The sequence below is a fragment of the Pristiophorus japonicus genome, chromosome 6 (genome assembly GCF_044704955.1).
Source record: "Pristiophorus japonicus isolate sPriJap1 chromosome 6, sPriJap1.hap1, whole genome shotgun sequence".
NCBI lineage: Eukaryota > Metazoa > Chordata > Chondrichthyes > Pristiophoridae > Pristiophorus > Pristiophorus japonicus.
This window is the reverse complement of record NC_091982.1, coordinates 183226005-183244099: the sequence shown is the minus strand read 5'-3', so window position 1 is coordinate 183244099 and position 18095 is coordinate 183226005. Positions and strand designations below refer to the sequence as shown.

The 18095-nt window shown below is 44.5% G+C and overlaps 1 protein-coding gene across 3 annotated transcripts in view; it reads right to left on the bottom strand.

The window, feature by feature from the left end:
- The window catches only part of tmem44 (transmembrane protein 44), a 64089-nt gene that overhangs the window by 14474 nt on the left and 31520 nt on the right, over positions 1-18095 (bottom strand). For all 3 annotated transcript variants that reach the window (XM_070882291.1, XM_070882294.1, XM_070882292.1), the window contains 3 exons: positions 17949-18035; positions 17307-17477; positions 13287-13424 (listed from right to left, as the gene is read on the bottom strand). In XM_070882291.1, the coding sequence (XP_070738392.1) occupies positions 13287-13424; positions 17307-17477; positions 17949-18035 (396 nt within the window). The remainder of the gene's footprint in view (positions 1-13286; positions 13425-17306; positions 17478-17948; positions 18036-18095) is intronic.

Sequence of the window (18095 nt, the reverse complement as noted above, 5' to 3'; positions counted from 1 at the left end):
AGTTGCAGCAGGACCTCCCTGCTTTTGTACTCCATCCCTCTCGCAATGAAGGCCAACATTCCATTCACCTTCCAGATTACCTGCTGCACCTGCAAACTAACTTTTTGGGATTCATGCACAAGGACCCCCAGGTCCCTCTACACCGCAGCATGTTGTAATTTTTCCTCATTCAAATAATATTCCCTTTTACTGTTTTTTTTCCCCAAGGTGGATGACCTCACATTTTCCGACATTGTATTCCATCTGCCAAACCTTAGCCCATTCGCTTAACCTATCTAAATCTTTTTCCAGCCTCTCTGTGTTCTCTACACAACCCGCTTTCCCACTAATCTGTGTCATCTGCAAATTTTGTTACACTACACTCTGTCCCCTCTTCCAGGTCATCTATGTATATTGTATACAGTTGTGGTCCCAGCACCGATCCCTGTGGCACACCACTAACCACCGATTTCCAACCCGAAAAGGACCCATTTATCCCGACTCTCTACTTTCTGTTAGCCAGCCAATTCTCTATCCCCGGCCTATAGTTACCTGCCTTTTTGTCTTTCCCTTTTTTAAACAGAGGCGTTACATTGGCTGCTTTCCAATCCGCTGGTACCTCCCCAGAGTTCAGAGAATTTTGGTAGATTATAACGAATACATCTGTTATAACTTCAACCATCTCTTTTAATACCCTGGGATGCATTTCATCAGGACCAGGGGACTTGTCTACCTTGAGTCCCATTAGCCTGTCCAGCACTACCCCCCTAGTGATAGTGATTGTCTCAAGGTCCTCCCTTCCCACATTCCCGTGACCAGCAATTTTTGGCATGGTTTTTGTGTCTTCCACTGTGAAGACCGAAGCAAAATAATTGTTTAAGGTCTCAGCCATTTCCACATTTCCCATTATTAAATCCCCCTTCTCATCTTCTAAGGGATGAACATTTACTTTAGTCACACTCTTCTGTTTTATATATCGGTAAAAGCTTTTACTATCTGTTTTTATGTTTTGCGCAAGTTTACTTTCGTAATCTATCTTTCCTTTCTTTATTGCTTTCTTAGTCATTCTTTGCTGTCGTTTAAAATTTTCCCAATCTTCTAGTTTCCCACTAACCTTGGCCACCTTATACGCATTGGTTTTTAATTTGATACTCTCCTTTATTTCCTTGGTTATCCCTTCTCTTACCGCCCTTCTTTTTCACTGGAATATACTTTTGTTGAGCACTATGAAAGAGCTCCTTAAAAGTCCTCCACTGTTCCTCAATTGTGCCACCGTTTAGTCTGTGTTCCCAGTCTACTTTAGCTAACTCTGCCCTCATCCCACTGTAGTCCCCTTTGTTTAAGCATAGTACGCTCGTTTGAGACACTACTTCCTCAGCCTCAATCTGTATTACAAATTCAACCATACTGTGATCACTCATTCCGAGAGGATCTTTTACTAGGAGATCGTTTATTATTCCTGTCTCATTACACAGGACCAGATCTAAGATAGCTTGCTCCCTTGTAGGTTCTGTAACATACTGTTCTAAGAAACAATCCCGTATGCATTCTATGAATTCCTCCTCCAGGCTTCCCCGTGCGATTTGATTTGACCAATCGATAGAAAGCAGGTACAATGTATAGTTTGCACAGCTTAACGCAAGTAATAATTGCTGCTTGTATTTGTTATGTAGCCAATGATCCTCTCATTTTTGTTTAGTTGTCGAATCTCACTATTTTAAATTCCGTTACGGCGGGCTTTCCATTACATTCGTATCTGGGTAAACGAGAGTTTACTGTATAATTCTGCCCCCTCCATCACATCCTTCAACATACAAACACAAGGGCACACTGCAACACCTGTCTTTCATATTCAAAACACTCAATTCTTCCTTTGCTGTATTCACATCAGACACTACCCATCATTCTCATCACAGATCCTAGCACTTGTAGAACTAGCAACTCCTCCTAAGACTCCTTCATTTCATATTCCGCACACTTGGTTTTTCATTCATCACCTCCTCATGCTAATCCCATCTATCTTCTTTAGCTCTCGACAGATGCACGATATACACATCTTCAAGGTGCAACGAGACCTGGGTGTCATGGTTCATCAGTCACTGAAAGTGGGCACGCAGGTACAGCAGGCGGTAAAGAAGGCAAATGGTATGTTGGCCTTCATAGCTAGGGGATTTGAATATAGGAGCAGGGAGGTCTTACTGCAGTTGTACAGGGCCTTAATGAGGCCTCACCTGGAATATTGTGTTCAGTTTTGGTCTCCTAGTCTGAGGAAGGACGTTCTTGCTATTGAGGGAGTGCAGCGAAGGTTCACCAGACTGATTCCAGGGATTGCTGGGCTGTCATGAGGAGAGACTGGATCAACTGGGCCTTTATTCACTGGCATTTAGAAGGATGAGAGGGGATCTCATAGAAACATATAAGATTCTGATGGGACTAGACAGGTTAGATGCGGGAAGAATGTTCTCGATGTTGGGGAAGTCCAGAACCAGGGGACATAGTCTTAGGATAAGGGATAGGCCATTTAGGACAGAGATGAGGAGAAACTTCTTCACTCAGAGAGTTGTTGACCTGTGGAATTCCTTGCTGCAGAGAGTTGTTGATGCCAGTTCATTGGATATATTCAAGAAGGAGTTAGATATGGCCCTTACGGTTAAGGGGATCAAGGGGTATGGAGAGAAAGGGGTACTGAAGGAATGATCAGCCATGATCTTATTGAATGGCGGTGCAGGCTCGAAGGGCCGAATGGCCTACTCCTGCACCTATTTTCTATGTTTCACTTTCCCTTTCAAGTGCCATTCATTACCTTGCCTTCTCTTTCTGCAGGATAAAACAGTATATAATGTAAAGAGCAATTGGTGAGGAGTAATTGACATCAGAGCCCTCACTCAAACAGAGCATGATGCCCTGGAAATTAGTACCCAAATAAAGTCATGAGAATCGGGGAAGGCTGGGGGCTTATCTGAACAGGGTGTCTGCATATTACATGTAACCCATCATTCACCTTAGCAAATATTCATCCAGTTTGATAACTTTAAGCTACATTCTGAAAACTGTCAACTGCTAATGTCCAGCCTCTCAATACCACCCCAATGCTTGTCGCTTTTCCCATTCCTCTCAATCCTTTTCAGCATCTGGCATTGCATAAGAACACATCGCGGAAAAGGATGATCCTCCCGAGAATGCACTGTAATGCACGCCATCCCTTCCAAGTACCAGCGCACTCCGCCTGGGTTAGACACTGAGGTAAAGGGATCTGCACATGATGAATCTGAGCAGCAGCAGATAAAGAAAAGAATGATTACCATTTGCACAGCACCTTCCATGGCCTTGGGAGGTTCCAAAGAGTTTCATAGTTAAGTACTTTTAAAGTGTAGTCACTGTTGTAATGCAAGAAACGCGGCAGCCAATTTGCGCATTGCAAGCTCCCAAAAACAGCATTATGACAATGACGAGATAATCTGTTTTAGTGATATTGGTTGAGAGATAAATATTGGCCAGGACATTAGGGAAAACTCTCTGCTCTTCTTAGAAATAACGTCATGGCATCTTTTACATCACCTGAGAGGGTAGACAGGGCCCCAGTCTTAGGGCTTTAAATTAAATAGTGAGGGAGAAGGTGCAAGTGAGGGGAAATTTAGAAAGTTAAAGAGAAAAGGACAAGTCAATCGTGCAGGATAGCGATATGGGTAATGATAACCAGAGTGCGACAGGAAGGGACAGAGCATACAAACATAATGCACCAGCAAATAGGGCCAGAGTAGGGGAAAATGGTGACAAGAAAAAATTAAAGGCTCTTTATCTGAATGCATGCAGCATTCGTAACAAGATAGATGAATCGATGGCACAAATAGAAATAAATGGATATGATCTGATCACCATTACAGAGACGTGTTTGCAAGGTGACCAAGGCTGGGAACTGAATATTCAGGGGTACTGGACATTTTGGAAGGATAAGCAGAAAGGAAAAGGAGGTGGGGTAGCTTTGTTAATAAAGGATGGGATCAGTACAGTAGTGAGAAATGATCTTGGCACAGAGGATCACGATGTAGAATCAGTTTGGATGGAGATAGGAAATAGCAAGGGAAAGAAGTCACTGGTGGGAGTAGTCGACAAGCCTCCTAAGAGTAGCTACACTATAGGACAGAGTATAAATCAAGAAATGATGGGGGCTTGTAAGAGAGGTACTGCAATAATCGTGGGCGACTTTAATCTTCATATAGATTGAACAAATCAAATTGGCAAAGGTAGCCTTGAGGACGAGTTCATAGAGTGTATTTGGAACAGTTTCTTAGAACAATACGTTGTGGAACCAACCAGGGAACAGCGTATTTTAGATCTGGTAATGTGCAATGAGACAGGATTAATTAATGATCTCATAGTAAAGGATCCTCCAGGGAAGAGTGATCATAACATGATAGAATTTCACATTCAGTTTGAGGGGGAGAAACTTGGGTTTGAAATTAGAGTCTTAAACCTAAATAAAGGCAATTGCAAAGGTATGAAGACAGAGTTGGCTAAAGTGAACTGGAAAAAAAGATTAAAAGGTAACACGGTAGATAAGCAGTGGCAGATATTTAAGGAGATATTTCATAATTCTCAACAAAGATATATTCCATTGAGAAAGAAAGACTCTACGAGAAGGATGAACCATCCGTGGCTAACTCAGGAAGTTAAGGGTGGTATCAAATTGAAAGAAAAGGCATACAATATTGCAAAGATTAGTGGTAGACCAGAAGATTGGGAAAATTTTAGAAACTTGAAAAGGATGACAAAAAATAATTAAGAGGGAGAAAATAGATTAGGAAAGTAAACTAGCAGGAAATATAAAGACTTAAGTAAGAGCTTAAGTAAGTATATAAAAAGGAAGAGAGTCACTAAAGCAGATGGAGTATAATGTGGGAAAATGTGACGTTATCCACTTTAGTAGGAAGAATCGAAAAGCAAAATATTATTTAAGTGGAGAGAGACTACAGAATGCTGCAGTACAGAGGCATCTGGGTGTCATGTATGTAACCTTCATGTAACAACACTGCATACTGTATACACCTAAGAAATGCACAGGGGGTGAATTTGTGGAAGACACTCCTCACCTGGTCATCCAGGTATATAAAAGGAGGTCCCACACAGGGTCATCACTTCTTGGTCCTGTGAATAAAGGTTCGGGTCACAGAGTGACCTTGTCTGCAGAATGTAACTCGTGTGAATTTATAGTAGTGTGTAAGGACACTACATTTGGTGACGAGAAATGGAAATCAACGACTCACGAGAATGGCCACCGGTAGCTCAGAGGAACGGTACTGTGTTGGCGAGGACTGGGACGATTCCTTCGAGAGGCTCCAGCAGAGCTTTGTCACGAAGGACTGGCTGGGAGATGCAGCGGCTGACAAGCAAAGGGCGCATCTACTGACCAGCTGTGGACCGAAGACGTACGCGCTGATGAAAGACCTGCTCGCACCAGAGAAGCCGGTGGACAAAACCTTTGAAGAGCTCAGCAAACTGATCGGTGAGCACCTCAAATCGGCAAGCCGTATACACATGGTCCGACACCGATTCTATACACACCGACGTCAGGAAGGACAGAGCATACTTAAGTAAGCTCATTGCGGACCTTCAGCGCTTGGCCAGCCTCTGTATGTTCACAGACGCCTGCAGGGGAGAGATGTTAAGGGATTTTTTTTCATTGAGAGCATTGGTCGTGCCGGGATTTTCAGAAAGCTAATTGAGACCAATGACTTGACCTTGGAAGTGGCGACGTTGATGGCTCAGACCTTCATGGCGGGGGAGAAGGAAACCAAGATAATATACACGCGCAACTCTGCTTCCAACGTGGCGATGGATCAGGGAGTTAACATTGTAATTTATCTGTAGAAATTGTAACTTCAGTGGACATTTAGGCAGAATGTGCAAGAAGCCCGCAGCGAGGCTAATTTACGAGGCAGATGAACCACAAGAGGGGTCTGCAAGGTAGGTTGATGCTTGGGATAAAGCATGGACGCTGAAGTTCAGCGGGTTCATGTGGCAAACATCCACAGCTCATATACAAAAATACCACCTATGATGATGAAAGTCCTATTAAACGGCATCCCAGTACACATGGGGCTGGACACAGGGGCCAGCCAGTCACTTATGAGTGTCCAACAATTCGAGAAACTATGGCCACTCAGAGCTAGCAGACCCAAACTAGAACGCATCAACACGCCATTACGGACGTACACCAAAGCGATCATCCCAGTGCTAGGCAGTGCAATGTTGGTGGTCACACATAATGGATCAGAGAACTCTGGATTGTCCCGGGAAATAGTCCCGCGCTTTTGGGGAGGAGCTGGCTTACCGAGATGAACTGGAAATGGGGGGGGGGGGGGTGGGGGGATGTGCACGCCATTTCATCTGTGGAGCGAAGTTCATGCTCACAGGTCCTACAGAAATTTTAGTCACTATTTCAACCTGGTGTCAGGACTTTCAAAGGTGCCTAAGTAGTGATACGCATCACCCCGGACGCCAGACCAGTGCACCACAAAGCCAGAGCTGTGCCGTATGTGATGCGGGAGAAAATTGAGAGCGAGTTGGACAGGTTGCGAAGAGAGGGCATAATTTCGCCCGTTGAATTCAGCGACTGGGCAAGCCCCATCATCCCTGTCCTAAAAACAGATGGTTCGGTCAGGATCTGTGGCGACTACAAGGCCACTATCAACCAAGTGTCACTACAAGAACAATACCCGCTTCCGAGAGCAGAGGATTTTTTTGCCACACTGGCAAGCGGCAAGCTGTTCACCAAGTTGGACCTCACTTCAGCCGACATGACCCAGGAACTGGCCGAAGAATCCAAGCTACTGACCACCATCACCACGCACAAGGGACTGTTTGTCTACAACAGGTGTCCGTTTGGCATTCGATCAGTGGCCGCTATCTTTCAAAGGAACATGGAAAGCCTGCTCAAATCCATCCCTGGAACAATCGTATTTCAGGACGACATCCTTAGCATGGGTCGAGACACCGAGGAACACCTCCACAACCTGGAGGAAGTGTTACGTCGACTGGACCGGGTAGGCCTGCGACTCAAGAAATCCAAGTGTGTATTTTTGGCCCCAGAGGTCGAGTTTTTGGGCAGGAGGGTTGTTGCACACGGGATCCGGCCTACCGAATCCAAAACGGAGGCGATTCGTCGTGCGCCCAGACCCGGCAACACATCGGAGTTGCATTCATTTCTGGGACGCTTGAACTATTTCGGGAACTTTCTGCCAAACTTGAGCACATTGTTGGAGCTGCTACACGTGCTCTTGCGTAAGGGTTGCGATTGGTTTTCGGGGGACTGTCAGGAACGGGCTTTCAATCAGGCTTGGAACCTGCTTTGTTCTAATTAGCTGTTGACCCTGTACAACCCCTGTAAGAAATTGGTTTTGACATGTGATGCATCATCCTATGGGGTTGGGTGCGTGTTGCAGCAGAGTAATGATCAGGGCCAACTCCAACCTGTGGCTTATGCCTCCAGGTCGCTCTCCCAAGCAGAAAGGAGATTTGGGATGGTTGAAAAGGAAGCACTCGCATGTGTCTACGGGGTGAAAAAGATGCACCAGTACCTTTTTGGCAGAAGGTTCGAGTTAGAAACGGACCACAAGCTGTTAACATCCCTGTTGTCAGACAGCAAAGCTGTCAATGCCAATGCGTCAGCTCGCATACAGCGATGGGCTCTCACGCTGGCTGCATATGACTACACCATATGGCACAGGTCAGGCACCGAAAATTATGCTGACGTGCTCAGCAGGCTTCCACTGGCCACAACTGAGAGGGCAGCGGAGCAAAGCGCTGAGATGGTCATGGCTGTTGATGCCTTTGACAGCGCAGGCTCCCCCATCACCGCCCGCCAGATCAAAATCTGGACCAACTGAGATCCCCTCCTATCCTTGATTAAGAAATGTGTCCTGACTGGGGATTGGGCGCCTGCACAAGGAGCATGCCCCGAGGAGGTCAGACCGCTTCACAGACGGATGGATGAGCTCTCCATCCAAGCCGACAGCCTACTATGGGGCAGCCAGGTAGTCATGCCCAGAAGGGAAGGGAAGCATTCATCAGGGAACTCCACAGCGAGCACCCAGGCATCGTGCTAATGAAGGCCATTGCCCGGTCACATGTATAGTGGCCGGGAATTGACTCAGACCTGGAACACTGTGTTCGCAGATGCACGACGTGTGCCCAGCTGGGCAATGCCCCCAGGGAGGCTCCAATCAGCCCGTGGCCCTGGCCCACCAGGCTATGGTCATGTAGTCACGGAGACTACGCGGGCCGGTTCATGGGGAAAGTGTTCCTCATTGTTGTTGATGCGTACTCGAAATGGATCGAGTGCATCATAATTGAATTTGTGCATGACGTCCACTGTGGAGAGTCTGCGTGCGGTCTTTGCGACCCATGGCTTGCCGGACATCCTGGTTAGCGACAACGGCCCGTGTTTTACTAGCTATGAATTCCGGGAGTTCATGTCGGGTAATGGCATCAAACATTTCAGGACAGCACCGTTCAAGCCGGCTTCCAATGGCCAGGCGGAACATGCGGTCCAAATCATAAAACAAGGCATGCTCCGGATTCAAGGACCCTCCCTTCAATGCTGCCTATAGGTCCCGACCGCATTCGCTCACGAGAGTCCCGCCCGTGGAACTACTCATGAAACGTACACTTAAAACTCGGCTGTCCCTCATTCATCCAGTCCTGTCAGACATTGTTGAGGGCAAGCGCCAGTCCAAAAATGAGTGCCATGACCGTAACTCAAAGGGGGAGATGTATAAAAATCGCTGACCCTGCATTTGTTCTTAATCACGCTTTGGGGCCCAAGTGGCTTGAGGATAATTGGAAAAGAGGGGAATAGGGTCATAGTGGTCAGACTTAACAATGGACAGATATGCCGCAAGCATCTGGACCAAGTAAAAATAAAGGTTCAGCATGGACACGGAGGAACCTGAGGAAGATCATGAGATGCTGCCCACACCACCGCCAGTGAACGAGCAACAAGAACTTTCAGCAGCATGCACAGTCCCTGCGGCCAGCCCGGACAATCCAGAATTACCACAGGTGACAAAGATGCATGCCAAGGCTCAACAACCAGAGCCCCAACTGCGGCACTCTACGAGAGAGCCTGAAAGACTTCATCTTTGACCCCCATAAGACGTTGGGGCGGGCGGGCGGGCGGGGGGGGGTGGAGGTGATGTCATGTATGTAACCTTCATGTAACACTGCATACTGTATACACCTAAGAAATGCACACCTTGACCACAGGGAGTGAACTTGTGGGAGACACTCCTCACCTGGTCATCCAGGTATGTAAAGGGAGATCCCACGCAGGGTTATCACTTCTTGGTCCTGTGAATAAAGGTTCGGGTTACAGAGTGACCTTGTCTGCAGAATGTGCCTCGTGTGAATTTATAGTAGTGTGTAAGGACACTACAGTTAGCATACAGGTACAGTAAGTAATTGGGAAGGCAAATAGAATGTTGGCCTTTATTGCAATGGGGATGGAGTAGGGAAATCTTGCTACAACTGTACAGGGCGTTAGTGAGACCACACCTCGAGTACAGCGTACAGTTTTGGTTTCCTTATTTAAGGAGGTATATAATTTCATTGGAGGTAAGCTCAGAGAAGGTTGACTCGGTTGATTTCTGAGATGAAGGGGTTGTCTTATGAGGCAAGGTTGAGCAGGTTGGACCTGTACTCATTAGAATTTAGAAGAATGAGAGGTGATCTTATTTTAAACATAGAAGATTCTGAGGAGGGTGCTGAGAGGATGTTTCCCCTCGTGGGGGAATCTAGAACTAGGAGGCATAGTTTCAGAATAAGGGGTCACCCATTTAAAATGCAGATGGGGAGGAATTTATTTTCTCAGAGATTCGTGAATCTTTGGCATTCTCTACCCCAGAGCACTGTGGAGGCGGAGTCATTGAATATATTCAAGGCTGGGATAGACAGATTCTTGAACTATAGGGGAGTCAAGAGCTATGGGGAACTGGCAGGAAAGTGGAGTTGAAGCAAAGATCAGATCAGCCATGATCTTATTGAATGGCGGAGCATTCGAGGGGCCATATGGCCTACTCTTGCTCCTATTTCGTATGTTCTTATGTTAATGTGTCACCTAAAAGACGCTTCCTCCGACAACGTAGCACTCCCTCGGTACTGCACTGGGGTATCAACCTAGATTTTGTGCTCAATTCTCTTGAATCCAGATCCTGCTGACTCAGAGGTGAGTGTGTTACCACTGAGCCACAGTGAATATAGCAGTGGTGGCAGGGACAGCCTGAGAAAGATCTATGCGAGGTCCTCTCACAGCTCTGCTGAGCAGAACAAAGATGAGGACTTCAGGGGTCCAGCTATGAAAAGAAAACATCTTGCCTCTCACAAGCAGTTAGACCAGGTATTGAAATGCCAGCCAACTTAGGAGTTTCAGCACTGAAAATATGGAGGAGTCTACTTCCAGCCATTGTGGGGTCATCTTGCATGGCATCAGCACTTTGTAGTCTACCTTGGAGAGTGTTACCACCTCCAAGGACTCTGTAGCCATGCTCTCACCAAGGAAGCCAATGTTACCAGCCTTAGCAGCTTTGGTGGAAGCTCAAATGCCTGCCACATCGACCCTGGGCTCCAGCTTGGAGAGACAGATGTCCATCTTGGACAGATTGGTGGACTGAATAGATAGGGTCTTTCAAAGAGTCACTCATCTATTGCAGTCTGCTTTCCCCAGATATCTGAGATATGATGAGCCCCCACTCCATGAGAGTGGCAGTGGGGCTATGGGAGAAGTACATTGCCTGCCTGCCCTCCCCTCAGGATCTTAGCATGTCTCCTCCTTCATCAACCCCTCATCAATACCCACTATGGGGCCAGCAAGTCAGCTGGGCCAGATTGCTCAGGAGTAGTCGATGTGCAGTCTGCAGCAGGACTTTCACAAGCTTGAGGACCCAGATGTCATCAGCCATGAGAATGTCAAGGGTCCCAACATGAGTAACAGCAGCTTTCCATCAGCTTTAGTAAGACCATTAAAGGAGCAGCAGCCCTCAGGCTTCTCTGTATGGCAAGGTTGTGCAGATGTGAGAGAATCTTTGTGAGGCTTAATGTAGGGAGCCCCCAGACGTGTCGAGGCATCTGAACCTTTGAGGAGCACTATGGTGTGCTCAGTTATGATCCTATGGCTTTGATTATACCCGTGTTGCTCAGGCATAGTAGAGATGCTAAAGGGCGTTATGAGCCATATATGCAGGGGGGTATACTTTGTCCCCCAGTAGCCAACCTGTCATGTTCCTGAAAGAATCCAATATCGGGGATGGTTGAGGGACTCAGAATAAGAGTCATGACATTAGCCTGGGAAAACTCTCAAACTTGCATTATCCTATTTTTGTGTTCTACATATGAGCTGCATATTAACTGAGTAGTAGTCCTTCATATTCACAAAGGCTGCTGGCTTGTGTTCTGATGCACTGATAGCAATATGTGTCCAGTCTATGATGGCCTGGACCCGAGGGAAGCCAGTCACTGCTGCAAGTTCCTGCTCTCTTCTCTTCTGCTGACTGTTAATGTCAATGGCGACAGTGATGTACTGGTTAGCCCTGGCAAACAGGACATTGGTGACCTGCTTAATGCAGCTGTGCACTTTAAACTGGGATATGTGGTAGATGTTCCTGAGAGCAGCCTGGAAGGAGCCAATGGCAAAGAAGTTAAGGGCTGTGGTGACTTTACATCTGCTGGTAAAGCATGCTTCCCTCATTGAGCAGGCAGCGCGTCATGTTGCAGGAGGCTGTGAAGGTCAACAACAGCTTGCCTGGAGAAGCACATTCTCCCGATTAACTGCACTTCAGTTAGATCCAAGATTGGTTTATTCCTCCTGTGTGCTGGGTATGGTCTCCTATGAGCAGTCCCTCTCACCTGCTGTCTTCTAATAGGCCTAGCTGCTGCTTATGCTGATGGCTGAGGCAACTGCGGCTCCTCCTCCACTTACTCCATCCAAATTAAAGTTGCAATACTGGCACCCATGATAAGTAGATAGAGCTTACCGAGGGTAAGTGAGGTAAAAAAAAAGTCAAAGCAGAAATCTGGAAATTCTCAAAAGTACTTCACAGCCAATGAATTACTTTTGAAGTATAGTCACAGTTTTAGCAGAAAATGCAGCAGCCAATCTGCACACAGCAGGTCTGACCAGCCGCAAATAAGTTAACTGACCAAATAATCAATTTGGACAGTGTTGGCTCAGGAATAAATGTTGGCCAGAACGGAAAGAACAGCTATGCCTTCTTTGAATACTGCCATGAGATCTTTGATATCACCTGAACAGGCAGACGGTGCCTTAATTTATTACATTCAAATGACAACGCAGTACTGCTTCAATACTGTCCTGTAGTGTCAGCCTTTATTATGTGCTTGCATCTTGAAGTGTGGGGCTTGAACTCAAAGACAAGAGTGCCAACAGTGTGCTAAGCTGATGCTTGAAGGGAAATGAATAGAGATCCCCATAATTATGGCACGAGTACCTGAAAAGAACTTTGTGGGGGGCGCTTCTTTTTCAACACAGCTTTAAAGGTGCACTAGCAGACCTTTAACTGTTGTTGGCATCCAAGAATTCAGCTCCAAATCCCCATGGTGCTGCCAGGGTTTCATGCACGAAGCACTAGAAACCCCAGTAAGAGAGTTACATTTATTTGACGTTGCATTCTAGTGCGACATCAGCCACTTGGCCCCTCTATCAGACCAGAGCTGGACCACAGAAGCTGCTCCTATAGGTTTTCTATAGGATAAGAATCAATGCAAGCACTGAATTTGAAATAAGTGAACCATATTGTGACCAGACATAGCTAAACTATACCAAACATACTCAATGTACCACACTATTGAGTTAGTATATTTTTACTGTTATATAGATTGAGTTTACACTTTCTTATTCTCCCCAAGCAGGTTGTTAAACAGATATCCTGTGCTGGTGAGTAGAGTGTGTGGTCTTTTATTTCTATAAAACACCACAAATCGTGGCCCGGCTGAGAATGGAGCAAATCAACTCAAGTGAGCTAAATTTCAGTAATAGACAACTCAAAGGAATTTACCTCACAACCATTTAGTCAGCAGGCACATATTCTGCCAACTGGATTGAAAGAATACTGGAGGAGAAAATTGATGTGGAAGTGGCAACTGTTTTTCCATACAATCTCCTATTTCTTAGTGTAATAAATGAATAATTAACAAAAGTTCTATTTAATATACACTTGAATGCAATTTATTTCATGAGTATCTCCTCTAAATAATGGGAAGGGAGTAACTGTTCTTATTATTGACTTTTATAGTACCTGCGTTTCTGCTTGAACCTCTTCCACATCCTGTCCAGGAGATTCCAACAGAGAGATTGTATCAGATTCTATTACCACCTCTAAACCCCAATTCTGACGAGTAGTTTTATTTTTCAGTAAACATGATATGAACAGTATCTGGTTGAACATGGTTAAAAAAGTAACATCTGAATTTGTTGTTATAAATAGTTTGAATAGCTACTATTCACTAATTTGCAGATATTAATCTTTCTTGAACTGAGAGGTTATACCTACCAGGAAACATTGAACAGGCTAGGGCTCTTTTCTCTAGAAAAGAGAAGACCGAGGGGTGACCGAATAGAGGTCTTTAAGATTATGAAAGGGTTTGATAGGGTAGATGTAGAGAAGATGATTCCACTTGCAGACGAGATGAGAACTAGGGGCCATAAATATAACTTAGTCACTAATAAATCCAATAGGGAATTCAGGGGAAACCAGAGAATGGTTAAAATGTGGAACTTGCTACTACAAGGAATAGTTGAGGCGAATAGCTTTGATGCATTCAAGGGGAAGCTAGATAAGCACACGAGAGGAGAGAAAGGAATAGAAGGATATGTTGATGGGGTTTGATGAAGTAAGTTGGGAGGAGGCTTTTGTGGAGCATAAACATAGTCATTGAGCTGTTGGGGCAAATGGCTTGTTTCGGTGCCTTGTAATGCTTTGTAGTTGGCTTAAGAACTACTCTGGACATATAGATTATCCAATGTCCAAACAGAAGTAATCTTTTTCCGTAATTATTGCGATTTTCCTTTTAATTTCTAAGTTTTCCCACAACTAAGCTTGGAGACCGAAAAGTTGCTGCTAGGCTTTTCTTACTTTGCAACTGTCCACTATCAGATGCAAGAAAATAGGTCAGGTTAATTTACCTATCAATATGCCATTGGGAATTTTTCTTTGAGAAAATGCGTCCCCTCCACAATGCTAACTGGTTATTAGGAATGTGCTCAGTGAGGAAATCATCAGAAAGACATTTTATCTCCCAAAATCTACCCACCATTTTGTAAGAGATCATCATTTATATGTATTGAGAAGTTTTAATGGATGTTAAGAAATATGGTTTTGTTGTAGTGTGTGATTTGGGGGTGGGTAAGATTGAACTCTGAACCTTTGAGAATATTTTTAATTGCTCTTCCTTATATTAATGCAATTAGATGAAAAGGTAACTGGGGGAACGGTTCAAAACTGCAGTGACAGCAACAGGAAGGTTCTGCATTCCATTGCGCGTTGCTCTGTATTTATAGTTCTTACTCAATGACGCCACCGAACACTCCAGATTGGATTGTGTTAGAGGTCAAATTCACAACAATCTTTCCACACATTTCCCAAATATATGATCCAAGCACAGCCTCAGAAGCAGCCAGTGCAAGCCTGGCAGAATGCCACTTACTCGGAGTGGCATTGTTCATTTTGTTTAAAAATTTTATTTTTTTGATGTGCATCATATTTGAAAATAAACAGTTCCATATATTTAGACAAATTTGGAATCCAAGTTAACCTTGTTGATTATAAATGTTACTTGCATCAATTCCCTAATGACACCTCTGCTCATATAAAAAAGGGAAGGTGGCTTAACCGTAGCTATCAAGGGAAATCAGGGATAGTATTAAAGCCAAGGAAGTGGCATACAAATTGGCCAGAAATAGCAACGAACCCGGGGACTGGGAGAAATTTAGAACTCAGCAGAGGAGGACAAAGGGTTTGATTAGGGCAGAGAAAATAGAGTACGAGAGGAAGCTTGCAGGGAACATTAAAACGGACTGCAAAAGCTTCTATAGATAAGTAAAGAGAAAAAGGTTAGTAAAGACAAATGTAGGTCCCCTGCAGTCAGAATCAGGGGAAGTCATAATGGGGAACAAAGAAATGGCAGACCAATTGAACAAGTACTTCGGTTCGGTATTCACTGAGGAGGACACAAACAGCCTTCCGGATATAAAAGGGGTCAGAGGGTCTAGTAAGAAGGAGGAACTGAGGGAAATTGTGTTGGGGAAATTGATGGGATTGAAGGCCGATAAATCCCCAGGGCCTGATGGTCTGGCATCCCAGAGTACTTAAGGAGGTGGCCTTGGAAATAGCGGATGCATTGACAGTCATTTTCCAACATTCCATAGACTCTGGATCAATTCCTATGGAGTGGAGGGTAGCCAATGTAACCCCACTTTTTAAAAAAAGGAGGGAGAGAGAAAACAGGGAATTATAGACCGGTCAACCTGACATCGGTCGTGGGTAAAATGATGGAAACAATTATTAAGGATGTCATAGCAGCGCATTTGGAAAGAGGTGACATGATAGGTCCAAGTCAGCATGGATTTGTGAAAGGGAAATCATGCTTGACAAATCTTCTGGAATTTTTTGAGGATGTTTCCAGTAGAGTGGACAAGGGAGAACCAGTTGATGTGGTGTATTTGGACTTTCAGAAGGCTTTCGACAAGGTCCCACACGAGATTAATGTGCAAAGTAAAAGCACATGGGATTGGGGGTAGTGTGCTGACGTGGATTGAGAACTGGTTGGCAGACAGGAAGCAAATAGTAGGAGTAAATGGGGACTTTTCAGAATGGCACGCAGTGACTATTGGGGTACCGCAAGGTTCTGTGCTCGGGCCCCAGCTGTTTACATTGTACATTAATGATTTAGACGAGGGGATTAAATGTAGTATCTCCAAATTTGCAGATGACACTAAGTTGGGTGGCAGTGTGAGCTGCAAGGAGGATGCTATGAGGCTGCAGAGTGACTTGGATAGGTTAGGTGAGTGGGCAAATGCATGGCAGATGAAGTATAATGTGGATAAATGTGAGGTTATCCACTTTGGTGGTAAAAACAGAGAGACAGTCTATTATCTGAATGGTGACAGATTAGGAAAAGGGGAGGTGCAACGAGACCTGGGTGTCATGGTACATCTGTCATTGAAGGTTGGCATGCAAGTACAGCAGGCAGTTAAGAAAGTAAATGGCATGTTGGCCTTCATAGCGAGGGGATTTGAGTACAGGGGCAGGGAGGTGTTACTACAGTTGTACAGGGCCTTGGTGAGGCCACACCTGGAGTATTGTGTACAGTTTTGGTCTCCTAACTTGAGAAAGGACATTCTTGCTATTGCAGCGAAGGTTCACCAGACTAATTCCTGGGATGGCGGGACTGACATATTAAGGAAGACTGGATCAACTGGGCTTGTATTCACTCAGTTCAGATGAATGAGAGGGGATCTCATAGAAACGTTTAAAATTCTGACGGGTTTAGACAGGTTAGATGCAGGAAGAATGTTCCAATGTTGGGGAAGTCCAGAACTAGGGATCACAGTCTAAGGATAAGGGGTAAGCCATTTAGGACCGAGATGAGGAGAAACTTCTTCACCCAGGGAGTGGTGAACCTGTGGAATTCTCTACCACAGAAAGTTGTTGAGGCCAATTCACTAAATATATTCAAAAAGGAGTTAGATGTTGTCCTTACTATTAGGGGGATCAAGGGGTATGGCGAAAAAGCAGGAATGGGGTACTGAAGTTGCAGGTTCAGCCATGAACTCATTGAATGGCGGTGCAGGCTCGAAGGGCCGAATGGCCTACTCCTGCACCTATTTTCTATGTTTCTATATATCAGCATCAGATTTTCAATTTTCTCTAACTTAATGTACTAGGTGTGGTTGCCAAATCAACAGACAGCTTTTGACATTGACTTAAGAGCAACTCCTGGTTGCAGAAATGAGTTCAATAGCACATTTATTAAATCTTTAGAAAATGGATTCAGGTTTTAACAAGTGACCACACAATTGATTCACTTCTACTGAGAATTGAACCAAAAGCCCAAGTTAAAATATGATAGAATCCTGTTTCTACAGATCATTAAAATAAACTATTCAAAAGAATAAAATAAAGTAAGATTATATCTTTGGCTATTTGAACCACCATATAATTGTATTAAACCAAAAATACCAAACCAAAATGTTCGAACCTATCTATTTCCAAGAATGTTCCCTCAGTTATATTTCTAGATTTTAAGAAAAAGGATACAGAAAGGTCGAGAGCTGCACCACCGAGAAAGATAAGCAGCCAGGGTAAAGCTCTCAGGATGAAGTCAGGGCTTTTGTCATGTGCCAGAATGGCAGCAGCATACAGTGCACTGCCCACAACTGAAAGGATCAGAGCCCATTTCTGGAGACTGCAATCAATTTCCCCCCTAGACTGTAAATTTGAAAAAAAAAACACCATTTAATATCTTAAAAACAGTTCAATATAAAAGAAAGTTGGACAGGGTGTAGAACAGGCGACCAATCACTACCACCCATTTTGCACCCCACCAAAGTTGAATTTCACCTGCAATGAATTTCCCATCTCAGAGATTATCCAGCCATTAAGAAACTTTGACCCAAGCAGCTTCTGGGTACAATGAAGGCAAGCCACTCTCATTGAAACTGGATGTATCTAGACAATTTCATATATTGGCCACTCCCCCAACATTGAGACAAAGAACTTTTTTTACTCTATCCACCTGAAGTTATATAAAAAGATACAATACAAACTGATTACATCACATCCAGCACATTAGGATAAACAAAGATATTGCTTACAACCAGAATTTTATGCAGCAGTCCTAGTACTGCTTTTGTCAAAAATTAGAAATTTCATCGGTATTTCTTGGCTGCTCCTACTTACTGCCTTTAAAATCAGAGGAAACTTTGATGTCCAGCCAATGAAAATTGCAGTAACTCCCAGTGCATAGCCAATGATTTCTGTGCTGTCCTATAAAACAATAATTTAAAAAAAAACATGTTATATTGACAGGTGAAGGATCAAGCCACA